This window comes from Pangasianodon hypophthalmus, chromosome 14 (genome assembly GCF_027358585.1).
Source record: "Pangasianodon hypophthalmus isolate fPanHyp1 chromosome 14, fPanHyp1.pri, whole genome shotgun sequence".
Classification (NCBI taxonomy): Eukaryota; Metazoa; Chordata; class Actinopteri; order Siluriformes; family Pangasiidae; genus Pangasianodon; species Pangasianodon hypophthalmus.
The window spans coordinates 15,123,893-15,143,467 of NC_069723.1; the positions used below are offsets into that span (position 1 = coordinate 15,123,893).

General features: G+C 38.2%; 1 protein-coding gene across 1 annotated transcript; it reads right to left on the reverse strand.

The window, feature by feature from the left end:
• Window positions 1-1,985: 1,985 nt before the first annotated feature.
• Window positions 1,986-19,517, reverse strand: zgc:153184 (uncharacterized protein LOC751652 homolog). Its single transcript, XM_026935043.3, has 7 exons — window positions 19,179-19,517; window positions 9,115-9,198; window positions 8,531-8,605; window positions 8,214-8,285; window positions 6,329-6,523; window positions 4,433-4,909; window positions 1,986-3,403 (listed from the first exon to the last, which is right to left on the reverse strand). The coding sequence occupies exons 1-7, from the start codon at window positions 19,182-19,184 to the stop codon at window positions 3,371-3,373; spliced, it is 942 nt and encodes a 313-aa protein (XP_026790844.2). The 5' UTR covers window positions 19,185-19,517; the 3' UTR covers window positions 1,986-3,370.
• Window positions 19,518-19,575: the final 58 nt, after the last annotated feature.

Consider the following 19,575-nt stretch of genomic DNA (forward strand, 5'->3'; position numbering starts at 1 on the left):
CAAGAACAGGCTTTGTGACTGTAGCCCATCTTTTGTTATGCACATTTCTACCAGGTCTACAGTGGAAAGGGACCGCCATAGGACCACCGCTGACTAGATAGTATCTGGGTAGTGGAGCAGGTTTCAGGTGTCTTGAGCTGGTAGCTGTGTGAACTGCTGGATTGCAGAATAGAAAGTGTCTTCAGACAAAAATATCCAGCAAAGAGCAGTCCTGTGGCCAGAAACTGAGCATTGAGAAAGAGTTAGAAGACAGGAAATTATGCATGGAAAGATGAGCTATAGTCTAACACCTACAAGGGGAATCAGAAAGATAGGTGATGTCTAGTAAAATGGCCAGTAAGTGTACTCTTCCTGGTATTAAAATACGCAGCAAGGGTCCTCTACTCAAATAATAGCTAGTCAGTATTGATCCGTTTTACCAATTGAGTAGAGCAGGACTGACAAGCTGCATAACAGCAAATGAGGAACAGTCAGTAATTGTATGGTCATATTGAAATGCTTTCTAAGGCCAGTATGACTAATTGCACTATTTTTGAATCATGGGGTGCTCTGCAGTTTAAAATACAAAAGGAAAACATGTGAACTTCCCGTTAGAACTGGCCTTGCATGTTTTATCAGGCTTCCTCTGGTGCTACTTTGTGTAGCCAGATAGCGATAGTGATATAACTTTGAATGTAGCTACTGCTTTCAAAGTTGCTATGACCCGGATTGGGTCTGACTGTATACCTTCAAAATGACCCATACGGTAAGCGTACCTGACAATATTGCCAATGAGTAAAGTGGGAAGAGTGTTCTAAAGTATGGATCTTCAACTTCAGGCTCAATGAGCCAGAGTCAAGTCACATCGTGGTGATTTTCCTGCTCGAATATTATACGAGTTGTCACGTTGTAAATAAGACATTGTGGTGGTGTTCAAGTGAGCTTGCCTAGTAATTACGATATTTTCGACAGGACTCGAGTGCTGCAAAAGACACCTGATTTAAGTCACCAGTTAACTACCTGAGTTTACTGAGCAAGTATGTTAGAGCAGAGAAATCATGAAACTGTGCTGTACTCTGGCCCTCCAGCGCTTCAAATAATGACCTAGACAGTGGCACTAAATGAGTGTCCCAGCCCTGCTCCTGGATTATCCCCAGCCTACATAGATTTTGGTATTTTCCTTGCTCCAATAAACCCATGTCGACTCAGAAAGAGCTGTTTAGTAGTAACTATCTAGGCCAGGGTTGCAGTGGTCAAAAAATATAGCATATTACTTGGATCAGCAGGGAAAACAACAGAATAATCAAGTCAAGGGGACTCAAGGACTGAAAATGAACTTTCTCTTTCTTTCTCTTTCTTTCTCTCTCTGTAGACAGTTGGGTATGAAGACAGTGATCATCAATTCCAGTCCTAGAAGGCTAGAATCCCTGCTCAAACACACCTGTAATGGGTAATTAACTGGTGTGTTGAAACAGGTGTCTTTGAGCAGGGAACTCATCAATCTGTGCTAGACTCTGGCCCTCCAGGATTGGAATTGATGACTGGTGGTGTAAGGAATAGAATTCAGACCAGTGCCAGAGAAGTCAGGAATGTCCAGTCTTACCCACACAGGGCCAGCGTGGGTGCAGGTTTTCATTCCAATGAAGCAGGAGCCACACCCGATTCCACCTGTTTAATCAGTTGATCTTGGCTTTCAGTAGACTATCAGATGTGGCTTCTGCTTGGTAACTCCAGTGTAATGAACTGAATTTGAGAGTATAACTAATGTCATTCAAGTCAAGACGCAAATCTTGCCTTGAAAGAGCTCAAGATTATGCAACATGATCATTTTCATAATTCCTCCTTAAAGGGAGTTTATCTGGAAAGCAAGAGGAAGTGAAGGAGTGGGTTAGAGAAGCATGTGGAGAGAGTTTCGAGGTAGTAAAAAGCCAATTTACTGATTTAAACCGTGGTGAATTTTACAATGTGATAATGGTTTTGTGAAGATCAAACAAAACCTTGTCAACTCTCATAAATAACCATATTTTATTATTATTCTTTTGCAAGTTGATCACATTTGGACAAAAAGTATGTTTAATTGTGTTGGGTATGGAGTTATATCAATTAATTACAAGCATATCTACAGTCACTTTAAATTGTCTTCCATTAAATGGCAAGCATGTTAAGTATGCATGAGTCCTTGCTAGACTGCCCCCTTGAGGACACTGCAGAGTGCTACAGTTTTAAAGAAGCAGTTCCTCATTGCATTCATTAACCCCACATTTTAAAGAGCAGCATGGCAGCCTAATAATTTACATGTACTAACCCATTTACATGTATTCATCTGGCAGACAATTGTCTCCCAAGCAACTTACAAGTGAAGTAAAATCCAATCCTATCATGGAGCTGGATTTCTGGTTGTTCTGGGACTCAAACTCAACACCTTGTGGCAATAACAGTTTCAGAAGTAAAGGATTTGTTCATTTAATTTATACCACAGTGCTGTTGAATTCTCAAATGTCACAGGTTAGTAGGTGTGCATTATTTTTGTATGACAGCATGGTCTGCCGTCTGTTATTCCTTACATATAATAATATTAACCTTAGAATGGGGTTCACCTTGAACCTTTTCTGAAAGAGAAACCCTTTAGGCTGCTAGATGGAAGCTTTTTGGTACTATCGAACCACTGTGCCACCATTGCGTCATCAATAATAACATGAAATAATAACTCAAGGTATATAAAACCAAATCCAAAAAAAAGCTTTAAAGCTTTAAGCTCTACAGTCAGTCTTATATAGCAGATTTTCATCAGAAGGAACAATGTTAAAATAAAAATTAAAAAAAGTATTCCTGAAGGATTGTTTGCATAGGTAATGGTGCTTAGTCTCATAAAGAGGTTAAAATATTGCTCTGTCACATTATATACTTTGCATAGCAATTGAGGTTTAGTAAGAGCTGCTAGTAACATCATTCTCCTTAACAGTATCTGCACCACTCTGATGCCATTGTATTCTATTGACAGTTTAAAGACTACATTTGTAAGCTACACAATTTCATAGACAGAGAGAGGTTCTGAAGTGTACACTGGTGTCATGATCCAGAAAGAGAAGAAGAAAAGATCAGGAAAGGTTTATATCCTCCCCAATTTAATACACGCTTTGTTTTCTGCTCATACTCTGAAAATACTGCAATATTCCTAGGCCACTGTTAGATGGTTAACCATGCAAGGCTTGTTAACAGCTGTGGTAGTGGCTACACTGCTGATTTTAAGACGAAGGCTTAGAGCATAAATCAGAGCATAAATCCAGGTCCAACGTTATAAAATTACAAGTCTCTGCATTTGGCCGGTGTTCTTCCTCTGGTAGATGTCCTCCATTGCACTCTCCACCTTTCACAGTTATGTTTGTCCATTTCAGTCTCCAGAAGCTTGATCCTGATCTTGATCCTGAAAAAAAAATTGCAATTCATTATAAATCTCACAAATTTACAAGCTATGTGGCTTAACTGAGTTTTTGACAGCAAGTGTCTTCACTCCTCTTCTTCTCCAATCTCTTTATGATTTTTAAAACCAGCTATATTTCTCCTTTCTTAAAAATATGCTCCTTTTTAAACGGACTTTTTAATGCTCACATATGAATATTAGCTAATATCCAGTCTAAAATGATGCATTTGAGGTTCCTTAAAAACACTACTGGGTTCATTCTATGAGATAAAGAAGGATGGTAAGGTTTCTTACTTTGGTGTTTTATAAAACTGCTTCTTATTTGTGATTTTCAGGCATGGCAGTTCAAATATGATTTTTTCTTCCGATTTGAGCAGGAAATTAAAAAAAAAATCTTTTCATGTGGTGTTATGGGGCATGGTGCTTCTTGACATAAATTTGCAACAACAACCACAGAAGAAAACAGCAGGAAAGTACGTGAGTAGAGGGCCCCACACACATCGAACACAGCAGATAGCACCTTCTTCAGTGTGTGGTGTTGCCTAAGACAAATATGTTCAGATCCATGACAGGACATTATCTTTACATAAAACATTGCCCACTGTAAAAGTGCCATGTTAGTAGTTAGTTAACATTTTCCTACCCAGCACTACTCAGTGTATGCACGCTTGTGTCGTTACTATAACAACCACTGGAGATATGCAGACTACAGGCTGACTAACCAAACTGGATTTGCAATTGACTAAAATTAGTTTTAGGAAACAAATTAGATTTAGCCTTCTATGTAAACAAGGCCTTTGCTGATTTTCAGAACTTTCTAAGTAAAACATTTTGAAGATGAGGATAAAGACTGTATATATAAGGGAGGTGGTACTATCTCATATCTCGCAACACTAGGTGTCTCGCATAACTGGTTACAGTGCTTAGGCACTCAACAGAGTTGACTTATGACAGCTCATCTACATTAAACTCTGTGTAGTTTTGTATTCTCTTATAAAGAATGCTCTTGTACCAGTAGTGTGAAATGATTACCTCTGCATCCATGTTCTCTTCAGTAGACTCTCCTGAAGTTTCTTCTTCTTTGTTTGATCCTTCCATGTCCTCTGTGCTATGTTCCTCAAGTGCCTTTTCTTCTTCTTGGTTGTCCACAGCTTCTGAAGCCTCAGGATTTCCTGAGCCCTTTTCATCTCTTGCCTCTTCCTTGTTCTCCTCTTCAGTGTCTTCAGTCCCCTCACTGTCCTTGGTCTCATCATCATCATGTTCTTCCTGCTGCTTTGTGTCTTTTACAGTAATGGGAGGAGTGGAGTCTTCCTGGTTCTCGTGTGTCTCCTCCTGAGGAACTTTCAGTGCATCCTTAGTATTGCCATTCTTGTCAGGAGTGTTATCAGGACTGTGCAGATCACAAGGAGACTTGTTTTCCTCAGGTGTGTCTGGAACCCCCTCTTCACCTGCTGACTTCCTGTGCTGGCGAGTGGGTGGCCGCCGCTTGAAAGACAGCCGGACTCGACTCTGTGGAGACAAAAAAGCAAAACAATGTCAGTGTTTTGTTGGTATAGCAACATAAAACAAGAACCACATTTATGAGTCACTGTTAAGATGTATCTTCATCTGGAAGGAGATGTTGCATTTTAATGGATTTCTAAAGAGTGTGCATAAGAAAAAACTGCGTGTATTAATCTGACTGTATTAGGAGCAATTTGTAATTTCTAGGACAATATGCTTCATATGAGGGGAATAAAAATTGCAATGAAAAAAAATGGAAAAATATTCCCCTTCCCTCTAACATTCCCTCTCTGTTGAAACTCTGTATGCCTCGAGTTGTTATCTTAGCTGGGCGGTGGAGATCATTTCTAGGCCTGAAAAATCTAAGCCTCAGATGAAGACACTAGCCAATTCCATTACATGGAAATACTTTAAATCACAGTTCTTCTAAGGTACATTATCTTTGAAATGTATATATTATATTATTGATAAAATGGTGGCACTGTGCTGCATCACAGCTCTAGATCCTGAGATCAGGCTGTAGAGAGTCACATGTTCTCCCTGTGTCTATGTGGGTTTCCACAGGGTTCTCTGCTTTCTTCCCACCTCATAAAAAACATGCGAGTAGGTGAAATGTCTACAATAAATTGCCTCTAGGTGTGAATGTACATGTGCATGATGGCCTGCAATGGACTAGCATCCCATCTTGAGTGTATTTCCACCTCACACCAAGTGTACCTGAGTTTTTTCATAAATATACAAACTGTACATTTAAAGTAATAGAAGCCACACTGTGCTTTGCATGCTCCCTATATGTCTAGAGCATAGTTATTCATGATCTTATAAATCATTTCACATAAAACATTGACTATTAAGATGCTAATCTCACTTGATAGAGAGGTGTGATGATGTGAGAAGGAAGTGGGTTAAACGGATTACAGTTTTCATTATCCATTGCTAGCCACTTTGAGCTTATATGAAGCTTAGGCTCTGAAAACAGCTCAACCTCTGCAGCTAATGTGCCCTTGTTTGCATGTGCATGATATCAAATCTTGTTTGCATATTTTATGACACACACAACTTCTTGCTTTCAAGCTTACAAGTAAGTAATATATACTTATAATAGTTTTAATAATTCTCATAGATTTATAGTTAGTTCATTGGTGATAGGTTAATTAATGATTCATTCATTATTGTGTATAAAAATAAATATGCCTATTATTATTATTATTATTATTATTATTACTATATTATTATTATTTATTATTATTAAAATATTATTTATTATTATATTTATTATTATATATTATTAAAATTAATATCTGGTCACTATTTACTTTAATTTTTAACTGTCAAACTTTCAACAATAAAGTCCCTTAAAATGGCCCTAACCCTCCTTGCATGGTTCAGTGTTTAGCATTTTGGATCTGAGTAAAGCAGTCAGACCTTGTTGAAGTTGGGCAGTGTGGTGCCCTCAGCTGGTTGTTCAAAGCTGATGGGCACCTCATTGGCACCGTGCTGCTGAGGGGGCCTCAGGGTGGGACTGCTGGGCCTGATGGGACAGAATGGTGCAGCCTGTGGCTTCCCTTCTGGACTTTTGGCCGAGGTGAGCAGTATACCGGCTGACAGTATGGGATTGGCCTACATGAGGCAAGAAAAAAGTAACATTGGACCACATTCATTCTGCATGATGTTAATGTATTGTATGAATTAATATGTGAAAAGTAATTCATTATGTGTTTAGTTCAAGTCTGCATCAGTGGGCAGTGAGCAGACAGACTTATACAAACAGCTGTGTCACTAGAGCTATATCAGCTAGCCTAATCTAATCTGCATTCATCTTTTAGAATGAGTGTTTGAAAACAATCATCCCAAACATAATCAGAGAAAGGAAGTTGAGATATTATTAAGGCTGGATATTCATTATTACTATCACCACAAGCCTAGCTTATTTATTTATCTATCTGTCTACTATTTACATATCTGGAAACACACTGAGTTCAAGTGCTCATTCACAATATTGTAGTAATAGAAGACAGAAAAATCACATGACCTGGATCAAGCAAAGATCATCCAAAAACAACAAAGAACCTTCAAATGAAAAGTGAAGAGGTATTATTTAAATTAGAGATGGCACTACATATGCGTCCTACCTGTACAGGAGAGAAGAAAAAGAGAGAGAAGTGGCAGCCCTTTTGTCTCATGGCTGATAAGTCGAGAGCAGGACAACTCAGCAGCCTGGCAACATGGCTAAGACCTGATCTGATTAGCAAGCAAGCCTGGGCCAAGCCAAGCTACAGGGACAGAGCTGTAGCTCTATAAATCCCTAAATGCTACTATAAATCCTCTAGAACTACCACACAATATGATATAAATACATTATTTGGATTTAACAGATAATGTTTCCTAAATTAATACAAATACAGAGACGAACAGGAGGCAGACAATTCTGTTTTTTAAGATGGCTTGTGAGAAAATGCATATTTGACACTAGATCCCTCTGGAAGCAACAAAAATTATTTTACTTTCATGTGATGAGGGTTCAAGCATGCTCGAGTTGTTTTGTTTTTTTTTTCAGCATTTTCCAGTGTTTCTGGGGGCATAGTGGTAGGGTTCACATTTAAAAAAAAACAACAGCAACAAAAACCTTCCAGTCTAGACCACTCTCCCTCACAAATCCAAATATAGATAGAGCTGTGAATATCTGGAGCATAGGTATAGATAGATAGATAGATAGATTTTTCTAGTACAACTTTAAATGCCACTATTGAACACTATGGGGCAGCAGAGATGCATAAAGTGAAGAGAATAGCAAATCTCTTCAAGTGTGAAGGGGATGTACAGCTGCTGTTAATCCCCAAATACTACTAAAATTATATGTAGCTATACTGATGTTCATGGGCCAGAGATCACCTAAGAGGAACTGACTTCATCAGGCAGAAACAGTACTGTATATTTTGCAATAAATGAGTGTGTATTAGGACATGTTTGTGCTGAAAGTTTTCAGTAATCACTAACTGTTTACATGTATGTCACAAATACTGAAAGTACTGATGAAGGAAGCTGCAAGATGGAGCATTTCCTGTGTAAAGTGCTTCCTCAGAACTGCTGATTCAGACTTAGACAGCTAACAGGGCCTCTAGGTAAAACTTTTTTAAAAAGAGCTTGCATTGTCACACAGCGTCATTTAGTATTTAATATTAAAATAAAATATAATGTACTTTTTTTTTTTTTTTTACTAAAAACAATATAAAATGAACAAAAATGATCAGTACTGTATTTAATTATTAGTTACTATACAGAGAGAAAGACATCTTAACAGGATGTTTACCTGCAGTTTCTCAATCAGGGGAGAATTCTTCAGCTTGGTCTTGGGGAGAGGTTGAGGTGTAATAGTCGGTTTCTTTGACAGAAAAAGAGGTGTAGATACAGAACATATCACCAAATAAATGAAACACTTTAACACCATTACTTGCTAATGTAAACACTATACCTAACAATATGTTAAGTGCAGCTGTTTCTGTACACTGATACAAGCTGTTAAGCTTAGCTTAGGTGCGAATAAAGTCTTCTTGATTATACATAAAGCTGAATGTTACATTCACTGACTGTTCACACAGAAGTGATGTATCTTAGTCAAATTCTCACCTCCTTCTCACTCTCAGTATCCATCTGGTCATGCAATTGCAAAGAACATGGAGGGCTCTTTCGAACAGGTTTTCTCTGAGACAGTAACAGATGGACTTGCATTATAAATCAGACAGCATATGCAGAATGCAAATGAACAATATATGATGGATTTTACACAGTGTTGTTATTTAAAAGAAAACTGTAACAAGCTGCTAACTTTAAAAGAAAGTGAGGGTACAACTGTTTATAGCCGCTATAACATAACTCATAACAGGAACTCGCTTTTTTGTTTCATAACATACATAAAATGTAACTATAAACAGATAAAAAGTGTAAATGTGTTGTTCTTTAATAAATTAAAGAAATGTAATTGTTGACAAATTGCTGTGGTATAAGAGGAATAAACCACTTCAGGATGTGCTGTTATAGGAAACTAATAAACAGTAATTAACAATAACAATAGTATAAAGTAACAATAACTCTGCTTTGTGGCTGATGAAATGATAAACAACTGGCTGCATCACTCCACCCAGTTGTTTATCATTTTTGAAATAATAGCACGTACCAAATTGTTTTATTCCTTAAATTAAATGAAATATTACCTCATCATTCTTTGGCATTAGCAGTGGATGACTTTTGAACTTCCCAGCCAGTTCAGCCACCGATAACTTGACTGGAGACGCCTCCTGAAAAGGTAAGAGTGATGCTTAGTATCATGAATGCGTGCATACATACAAGTTTCTGCTGTTAAAGGAATATTCCAGGGTTTTTAAACTTAACCTCTAGCCACAGCATTTGTAGTGTGTGTGCCACATACATGACCTTTGACATGTTTAATTGTACTGCAGAAAGAACAGAAAATTCTTGAGTAAAAGTGAGCTTCTTATAATGGAAATCTAAGGGCAGCTCCTGAGCTTTGTCAATAAGCATTTATGTCGATGACATATTTTTGTACCACATAACCTTAGGACTGGGGTCTCTAATTTCATTCCCAAGCTTGAGCCACACCGATAACACTTACATTAAGCCTGAATTTTGTTTGGAATGAAAAACCTGAAAAACCCGCAAACTGGTCTTTTGCTGATAAGATTTAACATCCTTGCCGTCATGATTTCTAAATCCTGATATGTGTTTAATATGAGTCATATAGTATTTGAATCATTTTAAATATTTATTGAATTCCACAACTGCCCTAAGCCTTGGATTATAAATGAGTTTTATGGTTAAATGAGTTTATAAATGAGTTTATAAATGAGTTTACAGGTTCTCTTTTCCTTTCAAAGTCCAGGGAAACATCTTGAAATTCTTACACACATATTACAGATGTGCTAGATAAAGGTTATTAAAAAAAAAAAAAAAAAAAAAAAAACACCAGAGTATTTCTTGAAGTTCAAAGTCTCATAACTATGACAAAGCTGTAGAACAAAGGAATGTACCACAAAAGTTGTCAGCAATGTAAATAGTACTTAAGGTAATCTTGCGTTGACCCTGAACATAGCTTTGTATATGAACTCATTTACCTTAGCTTAACCCCAAGGTTAGTGTTCTGTTTCATAAACGCATCCTGATAGTAGACCTGGGTGTATTTAAAGTCTGATACGATCAATCACTGAGCAATGACACTCTTTAGATTTATATGCTAAACTGTGTTGATTTATGTGCTTTTCCCACACACCCTACTAATGTGCCTCATGAATTAGAGAACTGATGCACTGGCCTCTTTGTTTTGTTAACAGATTTACTGAGCGCAGGCACTGTTACTGCTGGATGTTCTCTGACCCGTGCATTTCTGAGGCAGTTTAAACCTCACGATGGCTTACTCTCACTGTTGACACAGGGTTCCCACAGATCCTAGAATATCCCCAGACCACCAAAAGAGCAAGCTCAAGAATTATAAGCCTGCAGGGGAGAGAATACGCCCAAATAGTAGTTTTACACGCCTCTGTATTTTTCTGAGACTTTACATAAACCATGATCCAAGAATTACCTTCAGACTCAGACAGCGCTTGTTTTATGAGGCTGATCACATTTCCCACTTTCACAACAACAGGAAAATGGAGCGGGGCTCACATGAAAAGTGCATGAAAAAGTAGCGCAGGGAAATGGTGACATCAGCCCAGAGGGGCAGTAGGGACGGAGGGACTAGGAAGGTTGGGTGTGTTTCCTAGAACGTTAACACAGCTGACTAATATCACGCTAACTGCCTGGGGAATTACTGACAAAGATAGCAGTTTCCATCGCTTTCTCCCTCTTTCAATATAGTTTTGTAATATTATTAAGTAAAATGAATCACCACCTAAGGTTATGGGTATTGACACAGGCACTGAGCCTCTTTTTCTTTGCTTCCATTTTTCTCATCACATTATTTCTTTTGCTCTGAGAGCTATTCAGGACAAAGCACTCTTTACACACAGATCCTCCTTATTGCCTCTAGCTTTGGGTGTCTGCCCTGTCTGAGCCAAACCCTTTGGAAATATTAACACACTTCTCCCACAAACATTCTTACTCAGTCTGGCAGATATACACACATTCCCTATTCCACACACACAAACACAGTGATCTCACCTACCTTGTTTCCCTCCACCCAAAAGGGATAACTACATGCACACACTTCAAATCCTGCACATGTTTCCTAAATACAGTACACTAATACACACACACAGAAAGAGAGACATTTTCCCTCTGATTTGTTTCCCTCTAAATTCCTACAGTTCCTTTTTTCATCCATGATAAGCAGAAGCCCCCAGAGACCACCCACCCTTGTTTCATTATTTTGGAGCCCATGATTGTTAACTCCTTCCTGTCTCTTAAAAACAAAACCCCATGCTTAAGTGCTCACAGCGAAAAACCTCACAAAAAGACAATGGGGTTGAGTGTTTATTGAATGTTCAAGCTTTTGTTGGTTAACCAAAGCTGATGGTTTCTACTATAAAACATTTGGACAGGAGCCACAACTTTGCTCCTTGGTCTACAGAAATGACCTTCAGTCTCAGAAAAACACAAAGGCTGCAAAAAATAACTTACACAATTACTGCCTCAAGCAATCAGAGTTCACATCCCCATTTTAAACACACTAACTCTCAAGTTCAGTACTGCTGCTGTTGCCAAATGTGATTATATTCACACTCATTATCTAACAACTTACACGCAGTTCAATTATTATCACAAGTGAGCACAGTCATACCTAGACCATGTATGGCAAAACTTGTAAGCCACCCAAGAGTAAGATTGTGCTCTATTCTATAGGATATACTGTAAGTGTACAGGATTCTGGGAAGACCAGAGGGGTCCTCTGTGGGAGTGAAAACCTAGCCAAATCTATTTTAGGGGTTTTGGGCCTGAGAAAAACACTACCAAGCAGTCAAGAAGGCTTGGGTCATTAGTTTCTTGTTGACGTTGACGTGAACCATGTCCAGAAAATATGTCCCAACAGTCAAATTTACTAAACAGCCACAACCATGCAAAAGACTGTACAGCACATTTCAAGGATTTTAAAGTATATTTAGGATATAGTATACTATAACATTTTTAGGAAAGTCTGAAAACTAGAACCTCTAATGTAATAGTTTTAGGAAAACCCACACACTGGGACACTCAGACACAAACAATCAGCTGAGACAAACCACTTAGGTCTGATCAGAGAACAGCTGCAATTCACCTCTTATCTCTGCCTTTTATCATCTCCGACACAGGATGTGTGTGAACGAGTGATATGAGGATAAAAGAACACAACCACGCGTGAGCAGGAAGAGCTGTAGATCATATTTAAAAAGTGATGATTTCAACCTGTCACAACACAAAGAAATTAGCAGGTGCATTTGTCCTGACTTAACCTATGCAACACTTCAGCCTTACATTGTAACAGTGTCAATGCAAAGTGCGGTAATGTGGTATTACTTTCCTCACTTGTTTTCAAGATGTGGAACAAGACAAACCGCGCCCCTCTGTTAAAACTACAGCTATGTTCAAAACTGTATAATATGCATGACACTGATGCAAAATTGTGCCCAAATGCAGTATATACTATAGTAAATAATACGTGAATATTATTACAGGTAAATAACCAAAATATTTTCAGTATGCCTAGACGACCTGCTGGCTGAGAAGAATTTTTCCAGTATGCCGCCAGAGCTATCTACTTTGGGTTCTGAAATCATGATGTGATCAGGTTGTTGGGTAGCTATGTGCTGAAGCAAAACAGACAAAAGCCTAATCAGTTCCGTTGGTAATCAGATGCGATCTCTCAAAATGTCTGTGATGCTCCTGAGCCACAATCAGAATCTTTAAGTGCAATTTTAGGGGCAACTTTCCGCTTTCGGGAGTAGCCAGATTTAAAATTGCTCCGACTCTGCTTCTGGTTGTGCTACATGCAAAAGAGCAATATATTTCAGTTCAGGAAACTTCTACTATATATAGTAGAAAATGTCACAATTTCAACATGTGAAAGATTTTCCCAGGCCAACACACATGTGCCTTATGAGTTGCCTTTTAAGAAAAAAAAGGGCAGAGATCAGCAGCTCTGTTCCGGTGGGGATGGGTGTGATTTCAGGGCAAATAAAACTGAAACAGAAGCTTGAAATAAAGAACCTAGTTAGATGCACTGTATGGCAAGACTGTAAACTGCAGTTTTTAAAGATACCTGTGATAATTACTGGTCTAGGAGTACTTTTAAACATTACAAAATGTAAAAAAAAATATGAAAATAGAAAAAAATGCAACAAAGATAACTAACAACTAATCAAAAAGCATGAACATGAAATGGTGAAAGAGTTACCTCTCACTCACCAGTCAACTCAGCTAATGCTCACATGAGCACCAAGGCTAGTTGTGATATGTTTTAGTCATTCTGTGATTTAATGTATGCTTTGTACTGATTAGGGAAGGTAAGACAAAAGTGATGAATCATGAGAGAAAAGGCAGTGAAGGAGAAGAATGGTAAATATAGACATGAATAAGAAGAAGTGATGGAAATAACAGTCTTACTGCAGTAGAATATGAGTGGAGTGGAGTGAAGTTTACATTCATTTAAGTGCGCTGGATTAAACTGAAGAACACTGGGTTCAGGCTGCCAGGAGTGACCATATAAAACAGCAGCCAAGTCTTGTTAATGCTACAGCAGACTTGCAAATATCCTTTGTTTCTCCAAGTTTCCAAGGAAACCTGGTGTATTTGAAATCACATCACTTTCCACTGGAATTGCAAGTTAAATCCTTCATTTGGCCATTTGTGTTGAACAATTATAGCAAGTTTAGTAAACTTTGTCCTTTTTCACAGCAGTTAGTCAAAAGGACACTGTACAGAACAATATCTGCAAACTCTGTGAATGCTCAGGAGCGAAAAGAAGAATAAAGATTTACTCTGTAATTCTCCCAGCTTGCTTTAATTAAGTAGAATGTAACCTTGCTACATTCCTTATCAGGTAAATTCACACCTCATCCTCGCTCCTGGTTATATTTTGCTTTGTACATATCCTGACATGCTTGCAGCAGGTGCGAGGATGAGGTGTGAATTTACCTGATAAGGAATGTACAAATACAGACTGGAATAGGAGGTGCACTATTCGTTTGGGGATTTTCTTAAAGAAATCTTGCCAGAACATTTCACAGGGCATCAGGCTGAGACTGTGCATCAGGCCTGGGATTCCAGAGAAGTCACATGGACATGAGATGTACTTTCATGTGGGCATGAGGTTGCGGCCAGATATGAAGCTTGTGGGATAAACAAAAACTACAATTAGCATTAGAAAATATTGTGGGCTGGGACAAACAAAAATAATAACTGTGCAAGTTGGATTTAAAAAGACCCAGTTGAGACAAATTATAAACTTGAGTGATGTAGCTGAGTTTGAGGAACTGCCAGAGCCAGAATTCACAGACCATGACAGAGACAGTGCCGGCATTTCCACATCCAGGGTTTTTCCAGTGTTTTCCAGTGTTTCTCAGGACACAGTGGTGACCTCCTATTTAATTTTGTTTAGTTCCGGTTTTGGCCATGACAAATACAGTTATGGATATTTGGAGCACTAAACAGATACAGATATAGATAGTGTCATTGTGTTACACCCCAATAGAAAAATACTAACAATCTTGTTTTTAATGATAATGACACAAGTCTTCAAGAATTGAAAGTAGACATCAAGCCCTACACATATGCCATACTCTTCAGCATTACCAAATATGGGTTCAAGCCAAGTCAAGCCAAGTCCTGTCAAATTCCCTAAAATGTCAAACAATCATAAACTGCAAAGATAGCCATCAGATTTTTCTTACTAACGTATCAAGACATGTTGAGATTGAGCACCAGCAGTCCAGACATGCACTCATACACATTCCAAATATATGGGAGTGCATAGAGCGACACTCCATATACAGAAACCTACAAGTGTCAGAAGACAGAAAGCTTCCTCTCGCTGCTTATGCTTCAAGTGGTTAATGTCTCCACTTCCCCATTCTAGGATAATGTACTGCTGGTGGATAAATAAAGTCATGCCTTGTTTTTCTCAAGACACCTCCGTTCAGGATCCTCAAGAGAGGTTATAAAATGCTTCTCAATTTATCCATGTAATAGTTCCTGCTCTTATAAGAATAGGCATTTTCTGCAGTAACAGTCCTTCCTCAAACTGTTGTCATTCTTCATGGATCATTAACCCTTTTACTAGTTTGTTGTTGGAGTTAAACGCTCTGGGTGTCTTAAGTGGAACAGTCATGGCTTTATCTACAAAAAAGCTCCTATAATTGCAAGAGTATAAAACTTTAGCATTTGTACTTCCAACACTTATGTTCTATGTTTATTTTTGCCCAATATGCTCTCAGTAACAGTTATTATTTTGTGACTTCCTCCATGACATCACATCACAAAATCAGAGCAAGTTTAAGTGGTCAATGACCTGCTTGTGTTCGATTGTGGCTATGTTTTCTTTTTGGTACTGTTGAACTTGAGACTTTGACTTTATTGACCTTGATATTTTGATCAGCAGGCTGGAAATTGAACTCTGTTTAGACAGACAAGTTCCTGTCTGGTTTAGATCCTACTTGACAGACAATTGCCAGTTTGTTCAGACTCATCAGAGTCTTAAAAAATACAATATGGTACACCACAAGGTTTTGATTTAGGCTTTCTAATCTTTCCCTTGGACATGTAATTCACAAAAATAATGTTGGCTTTCATTTCTCTGCTGATGATACACAGTTCTTATAAGTTCAGCCAGATTCAGTAGTATACCTGAGCAAAATGGAAGACTATGTTAAAGATGTAAAAGCTTGGAATAAGAACATCTTTCTCCTAAAATCTCATGGGTGGCTACTAAATCTGCTAAAAAAAGTCCCATCTTTCTTTGTCTTCTTCATATTGTTATTATTATTATTATTATTATTACTACATGTGGCACATCACCACATCTTTTCAAGCTCCTACATGGTAGAGATCACTAACTGCTAAACTGTTTAGCAAGCACTGATTTGTATTAAGACAGACAAGGGAACTAAGCCACCCAACACATCTAATGAAGCATGTAGCAGCAGGAGTGTCAGATTCCTGCCTTATAGAGCCACAGTACTGCAGTATTTAGCATTCTGTCTAACAAAATGCGCCTAATTTAACTTATTGGCTCATTACCAAGGGCTGAATTTTACGTGTTTGAAGAGGGCATCCTGTTAGGGTTGCAGTCTGAGAACCACGATGTAGAGGATCGTACATATCATATGATTCACATGAGATTAGTAGCAGTCAGAGCTATGTGTAGCTGTTAGCAGGCAATATTGAGGCAATGGTCAAAAAATCAGGAATATAAAAAGCTAATAAAGAGAAGATGCCAGGCATGTGGCCTAGACACACTGACACAGACAGAGTGGCCCTGAAAATCCTCATTAAATCACTCGAGAAGTCAGTGTCTTGGACACTGAAGCAGGCTATCATGGACACAGTGACACTGAAACAGAAGAGAAAGTCAGAACATGTTGTCTTGGACATAAATAATTATATGCAGATGACTAACTCAAATTCAAATTTACTTTGAATAAGCAGTGTACAAATGTTCTTACTGATAGTGTATAAATTATTATAATTTGTATGTATTACTCAATACTTGTATAAAATTAAAAGCATAGTGACTGGAAGAATGCAATCATGTAAAATCTTACAGAATCTGGGATTTAACCAGACACATTTAATGCATTATTTTCTGACTCCTGTGAAATATAACACATCTCTTAACAGTGCTAGCCATCCTGGCAAAATTTTGGGTGGGAATCCTCCATGTGTAGCTTTTCTAATGCAGTCTTAAAATATAGCAAAGCTTAACCATCATTAGCTATTACTAAACATCATATGGCTGGCTGAGCAATCCTGGGCAGATCTTTATACAGATGTTTGTGTGTTCAGAACACTTTATACCCAATCAGCTCTCTCTCTCTCTCTCTCTATATATATATATATATATATATATATATATATATATGTGTGTGTGTGTGTGTGTGTGTATGTATGTATATAAATATGTGTGTATATATATATATATATATATATATATATATATATATATATATATATATATATATATATATATATATATATATATGTGTGTGTGTGTGTGTGTGTGTGTATGTATGTATATAAATAAGTATGTGTGTGTGTATATATATATATATATATATATATATATATAGAGAGAGAGAGAGAGAGAGAGAGAGAGAGATAGACAGATAGATAGACCTAAAATTGTGTGAAAGAAAAATCATCTAACATTTAATGGATACTAAATTAAAAGAAGGAGAAGTGTTCTGATCACATGGCATTGTGCCTAATACGCTGACTACAGCGCTTGAATGCGTGAGACGGCACAGGACTTCCTACAGACAACATTAAAAATGGGTTTCCCTCATTCCTTTTTTCAATCAAAGAACACAAAAAAACCTTAAGACCCACTTCCTTCACTTTCCTACAGCATAGTTTAGTCTTAAATACTTAGGCTGTGCATCTGGCAAATCCATTATAAGTGTACACTTAATGGTTCAGGTTGAAAATAGCAGCTGAACTTCAATCCTCACCTTTTTTTTCAGCTCAGTGTATAACTAGATTACTTGTAGTGGTCCACTGATAGTACTGCATGCTGGCAGCAGTCATGTTAGTTTTGTTTTTGCACTTAAGATGAATAATACATGTTCATTCCTATATGCTTGACAGATCCAGCCCATTCTCTCACATCTGCAGTTACGCTCTGTTCCTAGTTTTACTCTATCCAGCTATATATGGGACCAAGTACACACCCAACCCACCCACACATGCACACATAATATACACACACTCATGATACACAGAGGACTCCCAAAGCTTTCAGTGGAATAGCAAGTGGCCAGAGGATGTGAATTTTCCCTCCTGACTCCACAAGCTTTCCATTTCTCTTCTATTCACCATTCTTCTCTCTTTCTCGTTTCCCATTTGTTCTTAGCCTGCGGACATTTCAGCTGAGAATCACACATTTTCTTTTGTATCCGTTTTGCCAACATCAGCAAAGACAGTTAAATGCAATCAGCCACTTTTTAGGGCAGCAAGAGAACAAGCAACACGTGCAATGCGAGGAAGTGTTCCCAGACAGAGACAAGAAGCAAAAACTCTGCACTTGTTACCCATATTCAGCAGGAATCAGCACTTTTTATCACCACTTCTCTTGTATATGCTTCCACTAGGCTAATGTGAGGTATGGTGGTGGTGCTGGTGGTGGTTGAGCAGTAGGGAGTTGTGGGGGATTTCAGGATCAGCCTTCATACACTGTGGCATCATGTCTGTCTAGGACAAGGTTTCATTTACAGAATATCTTGTTTGTTTACTACATAATGGCAACACTGCATTGACTTCATTACTCTATAGAAGGCATTCTCAAAATTTCACAGCCAGGGATCCCTTTAACTGTAAAATAAATAAATATCCACAGACCCCCGAGCACAGATTTATTTTATGAAAATAATCAAATACTAGGCTAATTATTTAAATATGTACAATAATATTCTGGGGGTTTATTAGAGCCAAAGGGGTTTTAGTCCTCAACTTTCCACTGACAAAACACAGGTCCAAGTTGACATTATTAATAGACTGACTTGTGACAATGTTTATCAAAAAAAAAAAAAAAGACCCCCAGCTATTTATCTCTATTTATCTCTTTCCATAAAGAGAACAAAATACCTGACCACAATTAACATTTCTAGTTGAGGAAGTTTTTGATTTGCAGAACATTGATTTGCAACAGCTTCTTTAAAAGTCCTCTCATTGGTTGTAATGAGTCATATACATTTTTTTAGTCTTTTTATATGAGGATCTTTGCAGTAATTATGACTGCATTAGAGTTTCTATTACAAGTTCACTTCATGATTCAGTCATACCTCAGAAATCTGTTGCCAAATGTGTGTCACTGCCAGTCAGTCCTCTTTACTTTCAGAAGTCAGGGCATTCAAGTGAAGTTTCCTTCCCTTTTGCTCTCAAGAAAACATTTCAATTCGTCTTTCAAGAAACTTTGAGATTCCAGTTTACACAGTGAAGTCATGTGGTTTAGTGTGAGCGCTGAAATGTCATGTCTCAGTTACTGTAAACTCTGTTCAGTTCATCGCCATCAGTAATGTAATATCAAAGCATAGAAAGAAAGAATATCACAGAAAGAAGAATAAAGTAACTATACCTCCATCCTCTGAGTGGCTCCGATCTGTCCAGCTGCGCTCCGGTGTGTCCAAGTAACTCTGGATAAAAAGGCAAGAAACTTTCCCAGCTTCACACCACCGGAGTCACGTTTCCATCCCAGCAGCTCTGCACTTAAACACAGCTGCAGGAGCACACACTGATACTGTGTGTGAGAACCCTGAGGAGAGGAGGAGAGGAGAAGGAGGAGAGGAGAGGAGGAGGAAGAGGAGGGTTTGGCTGACTGATGCGGTTCGCTGTAGTTTGGTCTCTTCGCTGTTGAGTGTGTGAACACCAAGACACTGAAAAGCCCGCGCTGTGGCGATACTGAGCTGCACACACACACACACACACACGCACGCACGCACACACATACTGACACACGCGCGCGCGCGCACACG

Bases quoted from the DNA above. Each gene is read 5' to 3' on its own strand.
- zgc:153184 (XM_026935043.3), bottom strand. The intron at 8,606-9,114 runs GTAATATTTCAT...TTACTGTCTCAG, and splicing joins TAATGCCAAAGAATGATGAG to AGAAAACCTGTTCGAAAGAG. The intron at 3,404-4,432 runs GTAATCATTTCA...TTTTTTTTTCAG, and splicing joins AAGAGAACATGGATGCAGAG to GATCAAGATCAGGATCAAGC.